General features: G+C 39.5%; 2 protein-coding genes across 4 annotated transcripts in view; one reads left to right on the plus strand and one right to left on the minus strand.

Moving 5' to 3' along the window:
- The window catches only part of col4a2 (collagen, type IV, alpha 2), a 48602-nt gene extending 41082 nt beyond the window's left edge, over window positions 1-7520 (minus strand). For all 3 annotated transcript variants that reach the window (XM_055031472.1, XM_055031471.1, XM_055031470.1), the window contains exons 1-3: window positions 7351-7520; window positions 7027-7131; window positions 6889-6940 (exon numbers count right to left, since the gene is read on the minus strand). In XM_055031472.1, the coding sequence (XP_054887447.1) occupies window positions 6889-6940; window positions 7027-7064 (90 nt within the window). In that variant the 5' untranslated portion in view covers window positions 7065-7131; window positions 7351-7520. The remainder of the gene's footprint in view (window positions 1-6888; window positions 6941-7026; window positions 7132-7350) is intronic.
- A 122-nt stretch (window positions 7521-7642) lies between these two features.
- Window positions 7643-22110, plus strand: part of col4a1 (collagen, type IV, alpha 1) — a 42151-nt gene continuing 27683 nt past the window's right edge. Inside the window, exon 1 of the mRNA XM_055031473.1 lies at window positions 7643-7854. Within this exon, the coding sequence (XP_054887448.1) occupies window positions 7771-7854 (84 nt within the window). The 5' untranslated portion in view covers window positions 7643-7770. The remainder of the gene's footprint in view (window positions 7855-22110) is intronic.

Genomic DNA, 22110 nt, shown 5'->3' on the forward strand with positions numbered 1-22110 from the left:
GGTTGCCTGCAGTTGTATATCCACTGGGGCTTCCCTATTATTTTCTTGCTTTTGTTACAATAAAAACATCTGTAGAAACAATCCCAGTTTGTGAGGACGTCATTTCTAAAATCTAGTTTGTACCCTTTATATATTCGGCCCTTTTGAGCTGCTCTTGCAGCTTCAGCCTTCTGAAGGCTCTCAAATTGAACAAATCCATAACCTCAAAACAAGGACACGCCGACCGAGACACGGTGGAGAATAGTGAAAGGTTGCCCCACGATATGTAAAGTGCATGCTCAGTGCATAGCCGACAAAATAATAAATTAATTTGTTTTAATGGTGTTTTTCTGCCCCTTTCGCATGGTGCCCTGGGCAACCGCCCACATGGGCTGCTCTGAGAGCTGCCGCTGTGTGTAAGATTCAGCTATTTGTATGATGGAGAAGAGTTCATTTTCTTGGCAGCATGAATGTCTGGCCCCAAATATCATGACAGACCATTAAATAGCTTCAGAGATGTAACTGTCTGGGCTGAAGTGGTAACAGTCTTCTAAGGAAAAAAAGAGAGACAAAGGCAGAAATGGGACATGGTAATGTTATCACAAAGTGTGCATTATATTTTGTTAACATTCCTCCCATGACTAGAAATAATTCATTCCCATCAATTAGACCACAGCTGGGATGGAAAGTGATGGTTTTTGTCATTCTTCCAGAGGAGAGCAGTGAGTGCCCTGTCCTGATGAGACATTATTGCTTCGTCCTGATTAAAGTTCTCATATCTCATAAGTCGAAATAAAGCCCCCGGCTGACTCAGAACCACCATGAGTCAGTCTCAAACAAATTACAGGAATGAAATCAGTGTGCAAGCACCTGTTGAAGCCGGGTGAGAAAATCCAGGCGTTTTGTGAGAACAGAGTGTGAATTCTTTCTGTGAACACAGCTCCATCTGAGCTCGCCCAAGAGTCTCACCTCCACTGAGGACAGACCGAAAAGCAGACAGAAACGCACGTGTTCGAGGAGGGCACGGGGAAAAGGAGGCCGCTGAAATGTGAAGAGGACAAGCTGGGAGAGGAAGAGGGAGGACAGAGAGTCTGCCAAGTCTCCTCTTCAGGGATACATGGAGAACGCGAGGGGACACAATACGACACAGATAAAAATCAGCGGAGGAATGAGGCTATAAAAGGAAGTGAGGGACAGTGCGGCACTGAAAGACTTGAAGCTTGGGAGGACGGGGAGAACGGAGAGTTTGGAATTCTTTCAGCGCCGTCTGATGGGACCCCTGTGTCCCTTCATTAATCACTGCGGCAGCGAATAAGAGGAAAAGACAGCAGCGGATATACAGTGTAGGTAGTATAGAGGGATTTTCCACTGAGAACCACTAACTTTACATCCAAACGTCACTCCTAGTCAAATAAAAACTTCTTGAGATGGTCCTTCTCACGCGTTACTGGAAATAAACATGGACAAAACCAAACATAAAGCTCCAAAAATATAACCGTATCACTTCTTTAACACAGAGATATAAAGAAGAAATAAATCTCTTCAAAAAATTGTTGTTGTCACTCTAAAAAGTTTATAGATTGAGCAACAAATGATGAAAGTGAATCTCCTGAGTCTCCTAATAACATTTGCTTCAATTGACAAAGAATTAAATAATGTTTTAATTGTAGATATGATAACAAATGCAAGTTTGTGCTGAATTTTCAAAACAGAGTGACTAAGAGTACCGGTAATCAATATTTTGACCAGATGTTCATGGCTCATCATCTTTTTGCAAGAGTTTTACTTGAACTGAGAAATTCCAATGGACTAAAATACAGGATTTTAGCCGCTACAACGATAAGGTTTTGTCTTGATGCACAGTAATGTTGTATGTTCATAATGTGAGAAGATGGGAAAAAGTTAAAATAGTGAGATTTCTTTTGCACTATAACATCTGAAACATGTTCTGAAGCACTTGTTGGGCAGAGTTTACATTATATCTGTACGGCGGAATAAATGCTGACCAGGGGTCCTGCCTGACTGTAACTGCGCCCCTCTTCCTTTTCCTGTTTAGTAGCCCCCTCTAAATAATCAATTTTCTTTTAGCACATTTCTGCATGCACTCAAGATGTTTCCCATACAGCTGAGCATCACTGAGCCCAAACACTTAAACATACATACCACAGCTTCTGCACGCGCAAGGAGGAAAATGAGGTTCATGCATCCTGCTAATGAGGAAGAGCCACTTCTAATTCTGTTCTTTTAGTAGCCAACAAAACAAATACACATTATTTTTCCTTTTCAATCTACACCATAGCACTTGGTGTTCATCGTTGCACATGCATTCTTGTTTAAGAAGGATATTTGTACACCGGTGGGGCTGGCGGCCAAGTGCAACAAGACTTTCCTCTCATTTACAATGCAGTGGTGCAGCAGAGACTAATCAAACAATCAGCACCAGAAAGTCACGTTTTACCAAACAATAAAGGTTACCTCTGAGCTAACGATACATGCAAACAAAAGACACACATTGTGTGCAGTCGTACACACGTCCAAACACATGCCTACTTATCAAAAAGGCAAAAACGCAGAGAGGTCACAGGGTTTGTCTCTGACGTGAAGCCAAATACATGACTGGAAACAAATTGCCAGGCTTCAGCCTCTTCCAGTGCAACACATGGATTGATGCGTTTAGCACACATGCACACACACAAGCACACCCACATCAATGTCAGGGAAACCCTACTGTTCTCATCCCAGGCTGTAGCTTCCTGCACAGCAGCACAATGGGTTCTTCCCTTGATTGTGACAGCCACTGCTCTGGCCAAGTTTCCATTTTCTTATCAAAGGCAGACATCTCCCCCTCGCCCCGGAGGTGACCCTTCCTCCCCGATAAAACAGTCACACTCAACAGGTCGGTCACGTGTCTGCTTTCCACTGGGTGAGGCTATCGCTTGATCTCTCATTCACACACTGAGAGAGATTTAAACCTTCACCGTCCAAGGCCTGCGAGCAATTGAAATTGCATGGATGTTAAAAAAAAACCCATTCTGATCTGCATTTATTTTCACCATGTTTTGCAATATATACGGTAGCAAAATCTGCACATGTAGGAACATCCATCACAATCATCCACTTAGAGACGAGAGAGGAGGTTAATTGTTTAAGCAGACGCCGCTGCGAGGCTTCCAGGTAGAAAAGCGCAGCCAAAAATGTCTCTTCCGCAGACTAAATTTCCACAGTCACACGTCCCCTGCTAACATCGCCTCCCAAATTCCACCTCACACGCTCTCACGCACATTTTGAAATCTATTCGCAAACACATGAAATCACATCAAAGCCTCTCAAAATTTTATAAAGCATCCTGTTAGCATTTCTTTCTCGAGAGCCTTCCTTCCTCTGCCAACAGATGCTGATAAACAATATTTTTCTACATGTTGTTTGTGTATGAATTGCGGATGGAAGTTAAATACATACATGCAATCAAGTATTGGCGTTGTGAGTCTGATAATTCTGTTTTCCCACCACAGTGCACATACAGAAAATGGTGTAAATTGAATCAGGCCGAAAGGGTCAGATATACTTCAAACAGCAGGTTCAGAAAAGTGTGATAAAAACATTCACAGCTCAAAAAAGAGTCTCGTACTTCCTCAGAGGAGGGATTGCTGCAAAAACAATCAAAGAAAAGAAGAATTAGAACAAAACTGGATTCTTTAATAACTGAAGATAAACTTGACCTCGTCTCAGGTGCCAGTTTTCAGCTTCACCAGCCAAAAGCAAACTAAACAAAATCACGGAAAAACACAACAGAGCAGTTTTTACAATGTCTGTGCTAAAAACAAATGTTGGCTTCCAGGAACAAGTTTAGCTAGTAGTAGGAAAATGAAGATAGAATGAGCCACTTCAGCTTGCTTTTTGTTAAAGATTGCCAAAGACGTTCCGATTTCATCAACATTCTCTTTGTCAGTGGATGTCGATATTATATCGAATTTCCCCCTGCACTGATAATTTATCTGCAACAGAAAAACTGAAAACTGATTTTTGATCTTTTAACAACTACTGTTTCATTTTTTTGTGTGTGTGTCAAAAACCATCTGCAACAGCACACATGGAAGTCTGCATGGCATCTTATTTACATGTTCATCAGTCTCTGTGAAGATCAACAGACCTAATGTGTTGATCAAGCAACTAAAACGTCTGTCGAGTCGCTCCCCTGCTGACTCGGGGATTTTAATGACGGTGAAAAATGTGAGAATCACGACTAGAACAGCCATGAGAACGATATCTTGAGAACTGCAGTGAGCGTAGGAATTCCAGATTTGCATCGTCACACAGAAACGAATGGTGGGAAATGGATGTACACTGGGCTGCTTCAAAGAAGCGAAGCTGTCCCATGAGTCAGATTTAGGTCTGATATTAAGCAGAAACATATTTCATAAGGGGAGCTTTCAAAGTGAGAAATTCTGAGCCAGACAGGAATCATCAGAGAAGGCGCATGGTTTCTCCTGACCGTTTGTCGAACTGCATCGCGTATCTTGTAACGTACAATCAGTTCACACCAAGAAAACAAAGCTATTCTGAAGCTCTTTTCAGAATCATCCATATGACAGCAAACTCGTCTGGAAAGAGCACGAGTTGTGCTAAAGTAAATTTAGCCAGTTGACCCCCGGTGTGCTAAAGAGAAGCCACACAACACACAGAGGAGCTGCGCTGTGCCACATGCTTCTAATCAAGAGCCAGGCAAATTTGATAAGAGCCTGGAACAACAGGCCTTTTCATCAGAATCAAGAAAATAAGTTTTTATCTGAGAGCCTTGGGTATGATATTAAATAACTTGGAGAGCAACCAGACAGCTGACACTCGACACAAATAAACAGAAAATACATTCACATGGTGCTAGTCAGTACACAAAGCACACGTGGACTTCTGCGTCACGTTGAGCTTGATGATGCAGACGAGCAAAGTTAATAAAAGCTACAGGACAAAAGGGAGTCGAAAAACTAACTCTTTTATTTTATTACAGTGGAATAGGAAGTCAAATATGCAAAAGTAATCTGGAAAATGTAAATGTTTGAGTATGTCTCCATTTTACAATCTATTTTTGTAGTGAGGGGCGACACAATGCAGCCAGTTCGTGAGATGAGATTTGGGTTTATTAGAATGAGGTATATTTTAACCACATTCCTGGGAACAGTAGAAATATTTTTTAATTTTGCAAATTGTGTTTTACAGGATCTGAGCAGAATGGAGTCCACGTTTCAGCAGGCTCAGTGTAAAACTACCCAGCTGCATTATTCTCAAAGTGCTTCCAAATTATTAATAAAGCATTGTTTAGTTGTGTTTTTTCCATCCTGCTATAACTGAGTATCATCCGGTCAATCTTTGTCAACCTCGGGCAACTCAGGGACTATTTCTCTCCTGACAGTAAATGATTTGTACTTTATAAGACAGACTTTGTATTGACTAAAAATAACACAATGTTTTCATATGCAAGTTCTTTTTTTTTGAGGTATTCACCTGAAATATGGGATGTAGCCTCTCTCTTTTTTGTTATGCCTGAGTACGTTTGCATTTAAAAAAAAATAAATGCAAAGCTTATTTGCATTTATAAACAAATAAGCTCACAAATGCATATTCAGGTCATTTACCTGAATATATGAAGCTTTGTAAGTCACACCAAACACTCAAAACGCTTCACACTCCAGCCAGATCTACCAGATCAATCACACTCACAAACACACATGCATATTGATAAACTGATACACAAATTGGCAGGAAATTTGTTCTGACATGCCTTGTCAGAGACACATCAGGATGTGACAGGAAGACACTAGAATGAAACCAATAACTTTCATATTGCAAGATGTCAGCTCTTCCCTTTGCGCCACAGAGAAATAGATACATAGATAACAAATCAGATGATTTATATAAACTCAATATGACAGTAGCTGGCATTTTACTCTCCAGGTTTGGAATTAATTCAAATCTTTTCAACACATTTTACTGGTGAGTGCAAAACATTTCCCCTCAATACAATACATGGTTTGATTGAAGCTTATTTTCCCTAAATTGTACCATTTTACGTTAGATCGTGGTTTTGTTGGTTGTATCTCTGACCTATGGTCATGTAACTCTTATGAAGCCAGTGCTAGCATTAACTGAAGACACAACGTAATGTCCAGGCTGTAGCTCAGGCTTCTCAAACTCCAGGCTCTCAGGGCTAGTGTCTTGCAGAACCTTGGAAAGGTTAATTGCTGAAGAGGTAATTAAACACAATTGTTTTATTTCAGCAACATTCTCCGGTATTAAACAACAAACAGCATGTTTAAAGTCATGCATCATCCTCTTGATTAAATTTAAGGCCAAAGCTTTACATGGTTATTTCAAAAGTGTCATAGTATTAAATTATTATTTTCAAAGGACCTAAAGGAAAAGAGAATGGAAATAAATTTTATTTAAAAGTCTTAAAAAACTCAGCAAGTTACCATGCAGGAGGCAGAGGTCATGACCTCCCCTTCACCCCCCTTTGTGCCAGGTCAAGAGGTCAGGAATGGCACAACATAAACCACCCTGCAGGATCTCATTTTAGTTATCTTTTTTTTCGTTTTCCTTGTTAAGAACCTCGACATTACAGTATTCGGATGCTGAACGGCAAAGTGACTCACTCTTGCGGCAACTTTTATCTTTTGTTGATGTTTTCTGAATCAGTCATGCCAAGGAGAAACAGAGGAGGCCTCCTCCAGAAGGAACTCCCCAACCCAGACCACACCAGACACTCCCACTGCAGCACACGCTGCAAAAATCCGAACAGTTCCAACCAGGACAAACCCAACCCAGAGGGATGGGATTGATTTTCTGTCGTAAACTGCAACCAGGCAGCATTTTTTTAAAGTGAAAAACCATGAATATGTGGGAAATAAAACTTACAGCCTGCACTGTCGAGGCGAGGGCGGCGAGGAAGAGGCAGAGCAGCAGCACCCTGTTGATTCAAACACACGCTTGTGAAACCCAGTGAAACATACTGCGCTCGTTTTGAGCTCTGGAAGTTGTTAACGATGCGCTTACCTCAGATTTGTGTGCTCTCTGTCCTGCTGCCTTTGCATGGTCGCACTCAACGCGGTGCGCAAACTCAAGTCTTTTGAACGCTCACTTAAAGCATGTTTACTCAACCTGTTGCAGGCAGAAGAAACTCGTGTTTATAAATTGTATAAAAATGCATAACATCCACAAATCTAAGCAGTCAGAAACATTTATCTCTTAGTCCAATCATCTCCCAAATGCTCGCCGGTGCAAAAACAAGCCCTCGAGTTTGCAATAACGCAAAAGATATACGTGATTTATTTAATCCGGTGGTATAAATAAACAGTTTCATAAACCTGCACAACTTACGGCCGCCTCTGCTACGCGCGTAATGAAATAGCGGTGTCACGGGCAGGAGAGATGCTCCCGTTCCAGAGCCAGAGAAGTCACGGACCCCGTCACTAAAGTGACAAAAAGTGGCCCCCAAGAATCCCGCAAAAAAGCCCCAAAGTGTCCCGAGCAGTTCCTCTCCGTACAGAGAAAAGTCAAAGTGTTTGTAACAACAAGGTTTAGAGTCTGTCTCTCCGGACGAGAGGGTGGTCGTTCTGGAGGAAGGTGGGAGGTGTGGTGCAGCGGGAACAAGAGCAAGTTGCATTGATCAGAAGTTCACATCGTCTCGGACAAAGATGCAGCTGAACGCACCGTCCGCGCTCCGCAGATAAGCCGCGAGTTAGCCGAGGACAGAGGCAGAGGAGCGGGTGAGAGGGGCTGATTGAGCGCGTTTCGACGATGCTGTCACCGTCCGGCGCACTGCCGCCGCTGCTGCTGCTGCTGGCAGCTCTCTACTGCAGCTTGGACCTGACGCGGGCTGAGGTGAGTGCATGCAAGTTTGTGTTGAGTTTAGATGGAAGCCTGTGCTGAAAAAAATACGACCTGGCATCAGTTAAGTCTACATCAGAGCTTTTACATCCAGCCGTGTGCTCCCATCACTTCACGGCTCCATTTAAGGGGCATTCAGTTGTTTTACTTTAGGGACCCTCAATACTAAAAACACATTTTGTGTGCAGAAGTGTTTGGCCATTTTATACAAAATACAACAGAGTTATTATGTTGGCAACATGCTTCGTTTTACCTTTGTGAAACTTTGTGAGATCTACTGAGTTTTGGCTCCTCCACCTCTGTTGGAGGGAACCAGAGAGAAGGAGGAGGAGGAGGAGGAGGGCAGAGGGTGGGGCAAACGCCTCCAGTAGCTGAAATTTCTGTATGGGACTAGATTGTTCTGTAGAAAGGTCTGGTAAAGCAATAAGAGATGCAGAAAATCTCTTATTTTCTGACTGGTGTTGTTTTGGGGATAATTCAATTCTCTCTTTTTTTTGATGATTTGATCTTGGATGCACTGTACAAAGACAAAAAAATTACCCATTATAACATCTCTATAACATAGAGATAACATGTTATCTCTATGAATAACATAGAGATGTTATAATGTTCAGATAATTTAGATTTAATCCAAGTTATCCTTCCTTCTTATTAGCTGATTCATGCTGTGCAAATGTATGTTTTACATTACATTGATTTGTTGTGACTTGGTGCTATAGAAACAATATGAATTGAAGTTCTGTGTAGCTTTCATAGCTCATAGTTTAGATCCAGTGCTTACAATGAGTGGTAGTTCTTTCACGAGTGTTTCTTGCTGTGGGAGACATGACTTGTGCCATGCTGTTGAGCGGTGCCAGGAGAGTTTGTTTTTAGCTCAGTTCTGAGTCAGCTGTGCCCCAAATGATTGTTCTTATTGCTCTTGTTTTATTTGCGTTCAATAAGAATGAGGTGCCTCCATGTTTTATGCAGAGAGTAAGCAAGCGGCAGAAGAAAATATGGCAGCGAGAATGATGCTGATTCAAAGCTTTTGATTTTATGCAACACTTAAACAGTTTTTAACACAGTTTTAAACTTACTTTGATCATTGCTCGTGTCCTTATATACTACACATAGCAGATTTTATAAGACAGAGGTTAGCATTGATGATATTCGACTTCCCATGTAAAATAAATGGGCCTTAGATCACTTTTACGGACATTTCTTTAATTCACAATTTGGCCTATTTAAGTTGACAACAAGAAATCCTACCCCATGTCCAAAAGTTTGCTTAAGACAGTTTGGGATTCATAAAATATCATGTAAAATTGTGATAAAACAATTATCTTTTTCATGGTAGGGTACTGTGGTTCCACCAGGCCCCACTCATACAAGAACTGCCTTTGACTGGGGCCCTGCTGAGCCCCACCTTCTGCATATAACAATACATCACCTCCTCCTCAACGATGCTCATCCTGTGCCCATATGTAACAATGTATCAGAAAAAATTATTTAATCTTTGCTGTAATGAGAAAAAAAAAAGTTCTTCATCTTGAATTGTCTAGCCAGTCCATGTATGTAGCATGTTGAGCTACAGATGTTAAAAATTTGACCAGACTCATCAAGAAAATATTAAAATATTTCTTTATTTTTGGACAGAATTGGGAGTCAGTATACACACGTTTCTGTTTAGTAGACATGCAAATAAGCGACACAAAAGATAGCATTTTATCTCTCTTCATGGCGTCCTCTTTGGGCGCCATGAAGAGAAGAGAAGGTAGAAAGCCCATTTCTCAAACCTTTGAACTCTGAATAAGTTGGACATGATGCCAAGAGTTATCTCACAAGTCTTCCTGATCCAAACGTTTTCCTGGAAGGAGAAGAATTGTTCTCTGCTCTGGGAAGAATTAATTAAATAGAGGAATGGGGGAAAGAAGGGGGGAAATTCATCCCATTCCCTCTGAAACATGAATAACACATCATGTAGAAAACAGGATGCCATCTTTAGTTCTTACCACATGATGCATTTTTCCCTACTACTTGCAGTGAACTAATCGGTTTTGGTTGCTTTTTTTTACATATTCACAGTTCAATATTTTTATGTGGAACTTAATTCAAAATTATTCATGGAAAATGTCTCTATTTGATGATTATTTTTTGTGTAGACAATATCGAAAATGTTCAAAATAAAATGCAGCTTGGGTAGCTGAAATTTCCAGATAAAATGCTACTTGACAAACTACTGACTGTTGTTTGCAAATCAGCCAATCCAGAGTGGCATTCGTATTTGTGATTGGCTGAACACTTCAGGATCAGTGATAAGGAAGATTTGTAGATTAGTTTAATGCTGAGACGGTTTCCACTGTATCTATTACTTCATATTAAAATATATTTGGTGTTTGAATAACTAAAATAGGCAGTGATAAGCACTCCTTTGTAAACTCTCTGCAAACTGCAGCTTCCCAGGACAGTTTAGGACAGCCGAACTTTTAATTCAAGTTAATAAGATTTCACTATAATTTATAGACTCAAAAAGACTGAATGCCAACCTTTGAATCATTGTAGACATCAATTATGATAATCTATTCGTATTCCTGACAGACTAACAAAATAAAACATATCAAGAGGCAAAGAGCAGTTCTTTTGTTTTTATCTTCTGCAAATTTATATTTAGATCCACAAACATGCAACAGATACAGAAAATCTGGACAGACGGTAATAAAGAACTTGTTGCTGATCAGACGACAGCAGTGAAACTGGAGTATTTTATCATTCTGGATTTACTGTAGGAATCTGAATCCACCCATGCGAGGTCCACAGCAGGAGGTCTGTGATCCACTCGGGCCTCTCATCAACCCCACGCTGCTCTCCTGCACAGTGGGATGTTTGTCTCAGACCTAACTAAGCTCTCAAGCTGATGTTAAATTTAGCAGAACATCTAATATGATTCTTGTAATTTCCATAAAGAGCTTCAATTTGTTTGACTTTGACATCAAGATGTAGAGACACATGACACTGATCAGAACTTTCTGATGAAACAAATCAAGGTCAAGCAAAGATGTACTAAAAATATGACAACCTTTGACCCGCAGCAGGTCAGGCTGACATCGCAAAAGGCAAAGATAAGAGGCAATATCCTAAGGAAATTTCTCAAGAATTTGTTTGCTACTCAAACATGGGGTCAGGCATTTAATCTGGTCAGAAGAAAGCATGAGTATTTCCTAAAGGAAGCAGAGGGCAAATCAACAAATTCCTGGAATAAATGTTTGTGTGTGGGATGTTAGATGGGTGGACCATTGCAGCTACTGGGAAAGTCAAGTTTCTTTCCGCTATCCAGTTCAAAACCTGCCTCTGCTGTTCAACACAACCCTATCATGACTGACAGAGGCAGAATCTATCCTGTTCCTTAAACAGCTCGTTGAAATCTAAGAGTTGATTTGTTGTTCTTGCTGTCGATTGGCGTTGACAGGCCTGATCCCGTAGACAACCCCCCACACGGGCAACAGCTGAATCTGTCCCTGTGACTGACCACCAACCAAGCAATGCAACCCTGGGAATCCACAACCTGCTTGTTGTAAAAATGTCTCCATTTGGAAGAATTGTGCCCATCTTTTAGGCTCCTTATTTTAACAGGCGCCTCTGGAGAACAAAGATAACTCTCCTCTGACCTTGTTACTCAAGGAACTGTGGCAGGTATGTCCTATTTTCAGAGCAGCCTGAGAGTCTGTTCTGTCACAGAGAAGAGTAAATAAGTAGCCTAAAAGTTGTTCTCAGTTCCAACTCGTGTCAAGTGGGGGAAACATTTCATTCAGATCTGTCTTAGCTGCTGTTTTCTCCTAACCCCCCAAAACACCCGTTCTGTTCTCCACAATAATATTTTCCACTCTTAAGACAGACTTGATCCTTGGGATTGGTTAATATCCCGAGGTGCTTTACAGTGTTGAAAAGTCATTTTAGCTATTCCAGTGTGTAATTAGTGAGTCATAAATGACCTTTGTGGTTTGGACAGAGCTTTTGGAATGGACACATCCATCTGACATGGAGGTGGGAAGTTTAGAGTGATGGGGAGAGAAGAACATGAGGAGGAGAAGGAGAGAAGATTTTGAGCCCCTAAAGTGAAAGAATGTGTGTTGGAGCCAGAGATGATATGCCGTGACAAATCTTTTAGTCTCACTTTGTGGTCCTTGACCTGGACTTCCATCTTTTGCTGCCAAATTGTCCAAATGATGGAATATGAGACAGTGCTGACAGTATCTTTAGATTTATGAGGGTCCTTCCCTTTTATACGCTGTGTAAATCTCGCTTGGTTTGTCTTCCAGTTGTTCATTTTTGAATAGGAATGATTTTGCGTTGATAAGGTGTTTAGACAAGATTTCTGGTAAACAGAAATGCCTTGATTGTGTTTTAATGGCTTTTCCAGAAGAATGCAGGCAGAATATTGGGAATGACTTATCTTTTTGTCAATGTTGATATAATTTCTGTCAAATTGGTGCAGTTTAGAAGATGAACAAATTCTGCATTTGGAACAAGTCTTCTGTCTCATTTAAGAAAAAAAAAACTTTTGGTGTTCATTCATCCAATTATCTCTATTAGAGATCAAACTGTCGGAGTAGCATTTTCACATATCCATACATTCCTCTGTCTCATGACAATCTTCTGCTTATTCTGGTGAACCCAAGGCATTCACAGTCCTGAAGGGACATATGTACCCCTCCAGCACGTTGTAGGTGTGCCCCTGCAGGATGGACCTGCAAAACCTTTAAAGGGAGGTACAGAGGCTTCCTTATGAGTGGCCTGAGGAACCACGACCAAGTCCTTCTGATGTTTCTTTGCCACAACAACAAAAGCAGCAACTGAATTTTGACAGATTAATATATCAGTCTCCTGCTCCATCATGCCATCGGTCTTCAAAAGAACCCCGAGATTCTTCTCCGGTTGAGTGAAAGACTGACTGTCACCCCAAACAAAGTACTCTACCCGATTTAGTTTATGAATCACAGTCTCAGATGTAGATGAACTGAGTCTTATCCTGACTGCTCTAGTGCTCGCTGATAGCCATGGCATGTAGATGCCAAAAGAACTACATCATGTGCAAAAGCAAAGATGAAACCCGGAGTTTCCTGAACCAGAAGCCTTTTTCTCCGTGTCTAAAACGTAGAACTCTGTCCATTGGCAAAACAAACCAGATGATGATGAAAAGCCTTCATAGAATCCAACCTGCAATGGTGTTGAAAATGTGCTTATAGAAGGTCCACATAAATCTTAAAGTCATCCCCCTTAATGGATGACTTTATGGTTGTTAGACATTTCCTGATCTACCTGGACTGGAGCAAACAAACAGAAACCTGACAGCAATATTCAGTCTTTGATTCAGTCTGTGAGTTCAACCTTTGGCAAGTAAAATCTAATGGAAACCTCAGATCATGCTTATGCAAGTTAAACAACAGTTGTTTAAGGTTTCGTTCAGTGTTTAGAATCAATGCTTGATTGCAAACAATTTTCTGGTGTTTTGAAGCAGAAATAGTTGGGGTTTTTCCTTTGTGACATAGGTGCTCCGCTATCAGCTGGCTGATGAGGCTTTCACTACTCATTGTTTCCAGATGCTGACCTCGTCGATGATGTTAAAGATGAACTGAAGGATAATTCCACACGTGCTGGCTTTAATCTTGCTCTTAGATGAACTCTGCTGTTTCTTTTCTATCAGCATCCAGCATCACACTTCGTCCTTTAGGCTGAAGATTAACCTAATCAGAATAGATCAGACATGCGTCACGTAAAACCATGCAGTTTGTTATTAAAAGTTTGAATTGAAGTCATTCACATAAAGTACACAACTGGCCCTGTCCACACTAACATGGATGTTTTGCAACAGACTTTTAAAAACTCTGCTTTTTGTTTTTGCATGTGTAGTTTATGTATAGAGATTGTTAGAAACTACAGCAAAGAATCCCATTTACATTCCCTCTGTAGCTTTCTATGCTAAAAACTACAACAGTGAAATTATCTTTATGCTTTTGTTCTATGTTTGCTTCAGGTTATGCTGCCCTTTTCCCTTAAACTTGAGATTTAAGGTGAATGAGTTTTGGTCAGAAGAAAATAAACTGGGCTGAAAATTTGCAGCCAAGCACTGCCTGTATAAGGTTCAGCCTTCTTGCAGTGTTAATATTTAGAATAAATGCTCATTCTCCTGCATTTGGAAGTTGCTTCAACCATAAAATGTTTCCAAATGAAAACAATTTAACACACAAATTAACTGGAGAGATGGAAATTCTTAGGGCTTCATGGTGACCACCCCGATAAGCAGACCTACAAAGCCGTTTAAGGCTGCTGAGTGTGTTTAAATATTACTGAATGTTGGTGCTACACCTTCTGCTCACCTTCTGTTTTATGCTTATTTTGTCAGTGTTTAATTTGATTTCTCCCCTCATGCTTTTGTTCTCGATTTAGGCCACAGATCAAGTCAGAGTATTAAAAAAAACCTGTTGTTAAAAGCATTTTATGTGTCAGAAAGATAAGACTACTAAATGTTTCGCATCATAGTTCATATAAGATGTTTCAGTGTGATGAAGCATCATTTTAATCTAACTGGGTTTATCTTGTTACTGCTCTGTGAAGGCTAAACCAAAAGTGAACCTTTGAAACTGTATTTAAATAGTACATGGAACATTTAGTATTTTTAATTGTGAATGAAAGAGTTAGAGCTTAAACTCTTTATTTGCTCTTCCTCAGTTAGTCTGATGATCTAGTTTTCTTCTTACTTTACCCAGAGAGATTGAAGCTTTGACTCTGATATGACCTGGAGTCAGAGATCGTGTTAAATCTTCTAAATGATCACAGCCTCCAAAACCTCACCGTTGCACCTAAGCACACAGAAGACTGCAAATCTGTAAAGAAAAGGAAATTAAGTGAGTTTTTGTGTAAGCGTAGTTTTACTGCTTCATTAAAAATGAAGAAGTTGAAAACGAAAAGGTTATACTGCAACTATGAAGCATTTTGTTCTAATAAAAAGGAAAAATTACTAAATAGAGATTTAATCAAACTTGCACAACTCGACCAGCTTATTCAGTGAGAACTGAACGTTCCTAAACTTACAACGAGACGATCGCTTCACATCATTCGAGTCTGACAAACCACAAAATCGTGCTGCTGCATTCCAGTTAATCCTTGTTCAAGGTTATGTTTTTTTTTTTGTTTTCTCGCTCCTAGTCTTCTGGCACTTAGCAAATAGTTTTAGTAATCCAGCTGACACACAACATAAAATATTTATCAAAGATGTATTTTGTAAACAATGCATGTAAACATTTAGTTTCAGCTGCAAAGCTGGCTAAATGTCATTTTAAAGTACAAATTAAAGATAACATTGAATCTTAAACTGTGCATTTTGGTTTTTAAATTTATTTCGGAAGAAAAAATATTTCACAGTTTTGAACCTTTCAGGAACAAAGACAAACATGCTTGGCCTGTAAAAATGTCTTACTTAACTGTATTCAATATGAGATTCCACAGTTTTGGCTAAACATGACAGACTTGCAAAATGATGTTGCTTTCTCTTGTTATTAATCACACATTATTGCCTGTAGCAGCTGCCTGTGACAGATGTGGCTTTAATCTTGTCAATGCCTGATTAAAATAGGCGAACTTAAAGTGCAAAGCAGGTTGTCGTGTCCAGGCGTTCTGTAAAACGGTTTGACAAATGTCACAAGTGGTTCCGTTTGTTTTAAAGACGCAGTTCACTTCCTTCCTGCTCCGCAGACACTCATCAAGATTCATGCTCAAAGTTGGCAAAGAAGTGGGATTAAATTGAAAAGAACAGTAATGGTCAACTGTGTGATGAGTTAAAATGAATAATAGATCATAATTGTACAGATTTGAGAGGCACGTGCTTCATATTTGTCCCATAAATTAAATCATTATGGTTAATTTAGTTTCTGATATATATTTTTTTAACCTTTTGACAAGTCAAATCAATGAAGGCGGGTTTTATTTCCTTCACTTGAACGTAGCTGAAATCCATCCTTTGGAGGCTCCACACCATAACCGAGCAAACTCTAACTCACTGTATTTTTAATGGAATTAGTGCAAATAAATAGGAGAAATGATCGCAGTAGCAGAACGTGATTCCAATACAGCTGTAATTCAGATAACCTGAGATGACTTGTGTATCCATTGCAACAGCCTTGAAGCGCCTTCCTGGCAGAACAAATGCTTTATTCATCCTTGTCTTTTTTCTTGTTGCTGCCTCTGCACAACGGTTTTTAATAGTTGTTTTCTGAAAGGCTTAATCAGATAACTCTATAGAGGAAACAAGTTAAGCTGGTCACATGGAGGGTTTTTACCTCAGAGGAGGAAGATACCTTCTAATCTCTTCATCTGGATTGAGGAGTTAAATGAGGAAAAATTAAGCTGATGCGATGAAGAGCTTTCTTCAGGAGTCTTGTAGGAACTTGTGGAAGTCAAATCTGGAAGTTCGACAAAGCAAATGTATGAAACTGGAGATCAAAAGGGGGCAGCTTTCCAATGAAAAGTTCTACAATGAAATGCAGTGTATAACTTTGGAGCCTTTGTCATTGATAGAATGTGAAATTCACTCATGAAAACCTTTATTCTCTCTTTCCAGTTTCATTTCCTCTTATGGTGCCTTTTTATCAGATTTTGTAATGCACCAAGGACAGGAAAATAAAAAGTACATAATTTTAAAAATGACTGTACGATGAGAAAACTAAAAAGACCAGCATGCATTGGAAAGAACTGCATTTATGACAATTTGAACAAATACATATTCTTGATCTAAGTCATTGTATTGTAGCTTTGCAGTTAAGGATCATTATTCTGCTGAACCATAACCTCCATTTCACATATCTGCAAGAAAACGCATTCCCACAGCATGATCACCGTCTGTCATCATAATAAACTTGTATTCAGGGTCATTTGCAGAACTTGTTAAAACTTTACACAGGATCTCTCAAGACTTTTTACATTCCTTCAATGTGTTAATTTTATGTGAGAAATGTCCAGGATGGAAGTATTGAGTCATAAAGTCACATAGGTCATTCCTTGTGTTCACGTGCTGACATTATTTCCAGATACTGCCACAGCCTTGAGACCCACTCGAGCCCAGCCCCTTCTTGTCTTTGTTAGCATAAAAGGCGAGGAAGAGGCCTTCCTCCTTGGAGAAAGAACGACTTCCTCAATCCTATTTCCGGTGCCAGGGTCCGGCACATTCACAGGGAAGCTTGTGACTCATACAGTCAAATTCTTTAGGACAGTAAGAATTAATCGTTGCCCTCAATACCCAGCTTGAATGTTTAACTACTGTGTTTTACTCATTACCTTCAACGTATACGTTCATACAACTAAGCTTCTGTGTACCTGTAGAGAAAGAAGTGCAAGTAAAGCTAAATTATGAGCAATTTAACATTTGTGCTTCAGTGAAACTGCAGAAGACTTTATCTTTGAATTCATGCGGAATAATTAGTAGCCAGATCTGTGGTGTGTAGATGCATAAACAGACCTCTGCAAAGAAACAGAACATCTCTTAGCAAACTTTACAAAGCCAATACTGGCTATACCTCAGAGTTAGATTGCTAGGATTCTAATATATTTCAATTGTACATTTTATGAGTTGACAAAATATATGATTTCTTTCCTAGGCAGGGAGTTAGCTTTGGGATATGGGTGGAGTTTGTTTGTGCAGTGGATGGAGCTGGGAAATCCCCGCTGAGACCAAATGAGTTGCAGAAGTCCGCTTTAATTTGTTAACAGGGCAACATTTCATCCACAGACGCATCTCGATGTGTATACTTAGACTTAAAAGGAAGTGGACAAAGTTATCAATGACCTTTAAGTGAAATCCCTGTCTAATTGTCTGGACAGAGGTCGCAGGTCAACAAGATGATCCGGTTAGGGTCATTTCACTGGTCATGACGGGATGCCATTGGACAATCTGACTTCAGGAAGGTCAATTCTCTTTGTAATGCAATGAAGGGAGTTTATAGCTAAGTTGTCTGAAACAATAACATGTTGGTGAACTTCAAAATGTTCCAGAGCTTAAAATAAACCATCTGTGCTTGGAAGGGGTCCTTTCAAGCATCGTATGATAATGAATTATATATGTGTGTTGTTGGTTTTATTCGAACCATAGCAGACATTCTGACTATTTGGGTTTATGACTGTGTAAAAATTTCTGTTCAGTACAGAAAATTAACAGAATACAAATATATTTTATTGCCCCACAGTGGGGGGAATTCAGGTGTACCAGCAGTAAAGTGAAAGTCAAATGGAAGCATATATATTAATACACAGATGGAGTATAAATCTATCTCCCCTATCCATGCATCCATCCATCTGGGGGGATAATTATAGCTTCTTTTCAGATTTTCTGCATTCACAAACACACATACACCAAAACACAGTACTAAGCAACAACACCTGGGAAAATTTATAAAAGGATTTTCTCACGCCATGCCAAATAGTTTGCTGGATTTGGTTCGGATGGAGATAGACAGTCGGATATTGGATGGGTGTGGCAGAGGATTGGATGTTAGTGCCAGGCGAGACATAGGTACAGATATAGGTTTTTGAATTCTTGCTTTTACACATTAAAATTCCTAAATGAATGTGTCTGCCTGTAGTGTCCACTGCTTTCAGATGCAATTCCACTTGAATCTCATCTCTCAATGTTTGGGTTTTCTCCCATTGTCTTTGATTTCTCATGTTGAATCTCAACTGGGCCAATCAGTGAACAGGAGAAGAAGCTGTGAATGATCAGGTTAATTTTCTGAGCTGTTTTAGAAATGTAGTCTGCCTGTAGTTTTAGCAGTAGCAGCAGAGGAAGTGAATGAAGCCATTCTGTCTGTGTTGGCCACATTTCTAAATATTAAAATGTTTAACATCTGAACATCTCATTCCGATCAGCACTTCTCACTTTACAATGGGGACGGTGGTTAAGAGCACAGAGATAATCCATCAAGCTTCATAGGGTCGAAATGGTGTATTATATTCCTCATGGCCAAACCTTTATTGATTGGATAATGTTTAAATCTTGAAGACAGTCCACTCCTCCAGGAAACAATCGTTTCCCAATAGCTCAGACCCTCTGCACAAAGTAAAGCGTAAGGGAAAAGCGTAAAGTGATCTTTACCAGACTAGGAATAAACACTAGCTGTCAAGAAAATGAAAGAGGGAAAAACAGTAATGAGAAACAGGAAAATCATTTATGAATTTTATGAGAGAAAAACCAGGTGGTCTGGTTCTGGTTGAGTCTACGTTACTGACACCATCTGTCCACTGGTTTTCACATTTGTTCATTTACTCGGTAATTCTCGTAGCCCAAAGAGGCAACATTGTCCACACCATTAATAGTGTTTATTTAGTTGTTTTTCTTTTGCTAAAGATAGATAAGTAACATTTCTTAAAAGGAATAGCTGTGTATTGTGTTTAACATAAAATCCAATTATTTATTCATTATTATCCTTGAGCTATTTCCTTGTTAACCTCCTCCCCTGCACCTAGAAGTTGTCATCTCTTGTATTTTTCCATAATAAAACAAACACCATGAATCTTGCAAAACAAAAACGAATCTGCAGACTTTCACTGTGCCTGGATTTAATCTGGTTTATATCCATTTCATGTATGTGGTTTTAATTAGAGCAGGTATGGGCGGAGTCCATGTTTGTGAGAACATCTCTGTGTACAATAATCTGCGATTGGTTTCAGAAGCCTTCAGCTGTGTCTGTGCTGTGGATAATTACCTGCTGCCTGCAGCAGAGCTGAACATGTTTCACATTAAACTAATTGGAGCTGTTAAAGTGCTGTTCAACAGATTTGTTTTATTGCAGGGTGAAAATATATTAGCTTTCAGGTCCAATGACCTCATCGTGGTCCCATCTGAAATCTCATTGGATAACTACCGAATCTGACGCAGATTCAGAGGCGTAAAGCAGTCTGTGCACCAATGGAGAAGTTAAAATTATGCACACAAGCATGACTTATTCCATTAATTTAGAATAAAATAAAATTGAAATTAGGCATATTTGAAATTTATCTCTAGAGTTTGTTAGCTTAGGAGAAACATTTTGGCCTTCCAGAACATTTTATTTTATGTCTCCTATAAAAACACAATATTGCCTTTTGCCTTTTGCTATTTTTTAATTCAAGAGCTTGTTTTTTTGCCTTCAATGAGACACTGTTGATCCATTCACAGTGAACTTTACTGACTTCTTGAGAAACACCAAAACCCTGCAGGGACCAAGCTGCAGTGGTTAGTATGTGCTTGAAGTATAGGTTTTAATTAGAGCAGTTGTGAGAGAGGACAGACAGACATTTTGGACAAAGGGATCAACGGATTGGTAGAAATAGCTACTTATTAACACATTTCTAGACTGAAAGATTGCATGGCTCCAATCGGTTATCCATCAACCCTTTAGAGGAGTTTAGAAATGAGAACATATATGACGTTTCAGTCAGTAACTCCAAAACGCAACATGTCCAGGAGGAAATGATAAAAAACTGACATAAAGGTAATTGTTTTGTGTGAATCATTTCTATAGTATTGGTATAAAAGGACACTAGCTGGAGCGACTGGTATTTAGAAATCTAGAGTTATAAAAGACAGAAAAAAAATAAGACTAGAAATACAAATATTACCCTCTGCATGTATTTGTTTTCATACTTCAGAGCTAGAAAATGTAATAGTTCTCCACATTTGTTCAGACCGTGTCACTTGTGTAAATAGAGTGTTTGTTGTGTTGGACTACGGTAGCTCAGCGTTTTCTGCATGTCTTGTTTGCTTTAGTACTTTGGTTATTCAGTCAACAAGCATGCAGGTTAGGTTAACTGGGGGCCTAGAAACCTCATGGGTGTTTCACATTGCACATGGTTGCTTGTACAGATTGTGCAGATGGTGTAATAAGCAGCTTTTAAGGTGGCTGCAGAGTCACACAAACCTTCATCTCTTGTTAAGGATGATTGTTGCTATAGGTTAAAGCCATGCTCACCAGTTCCTCTTGATATAAGTGTTGTATTTCATTCTCTGTTTGGTTTGGCTTCCATATGATTTGGTTTAACCACAGAAGCTGTTAGATAAGTAGGAATGCATTAGCAGTTGGTTGAGATAAATCACATATTACTGTAAGTCAGCGCTATTAAAAAAACCCTTCTTAAATACTTTGCTTATAAAATCAGGTTTGTTTCTTGTATCATTAAACAAAGCCAGGTTTGTTTTATGATCTCAAAAAGATTTGTTGTTTGATCTCCTTTGCTGGATGCAGCTACCCACACATAGACACACACACACACATGCATGTTTGTTTACAGAGCCACTTGGACCAGAACCCTTGTCTTCCAAGTATGGCAGTCAGACAGAAAAAATCCCCTCCTCCGCTGCTATTCTCTCTCCCCTGGCCTCAGACTCAGAGAAGGCCAGGAATGTTAGGGTGGCACAGTTCAACCCAGCACTGACCAAAAAAAAAAAAAAAAAAAAAAGATCAATCATCCTTTGCTATGCTTTTACTGTTTCTGTTTTCCTCCATTTTAGTTCTTTGTATATGTTAAGAAAATGCACAATTAGTTTTACTTTTCATGAGCAAAAGCAAAGACAGGTTATATAGTTATACTTTTGGTATTGCAGTCAGAATCTTGGGTTGTTTTGGGGTTTGTTTATTAGTCTCTTTCTTTGATTAGGTCAGTCTTGTTTCTATGTTACTTTAGTTCAGCCCTTCCTTAATGATTCTGGTTAAGTTGATTTCTCCTCTCTAGTTATTCTTTGTTACTCTGGTTATGTTTCTTAGGTCTAGTTATTCTTTAGCGTTAGTTTCATTTCCTACTTTCTTACTCTCTCTCTCCCCTCACACCTGAAACTTGTTTCTAATCAGCCATCTCTTCCTGTTTAGTAATTGATGTCCTGAGTTTTGGCTCCCTGTGTCTCTGCGATTTTTGTAAGTTTTGTTCTTCATTTTCCATTCATCATCTTCTCTATTTCTTTGCTGCTCTGCATTTGGGTCCTGGTGTCTACACATCATGATGATTGCAGTCATAATACAGTTTAATCCCCAACAAATGTCCAATTTATCTTTCCCTAATGAGTCCTGCTGCCATGTTGAGACCTATAGACATTTATATGGTAACGCTATACTAATAGTCTCCATCTGGAAGCTATAATCTGTGTCTTAATGCAGTCAGTACATTTATATGGATGACTTCAACAAGCCAAACATGTATGTCAGTGCTGTAAATTGGCTGTGACAGAGAAGCATCCCATTTTGTGGCTCATAATGG

Source organism: Poeciliopsis prolifica, unplaced genomic scaffold (assembly GCF_027474105.1).
Source record: "Poeciliopsis prolifica strain line A6 unplaced genomic scaffold, Auburn_PproV2 SCAFFOLD007, whole genome shotgun sequence".
NCBI classification, from domain to species: Eukaryota; Metazoa; Chordata; class Actinopteri; order Cyprinodontiformes; family Poeciliidae; genus Poeciliopsis; species Poeciliopsis prolifica.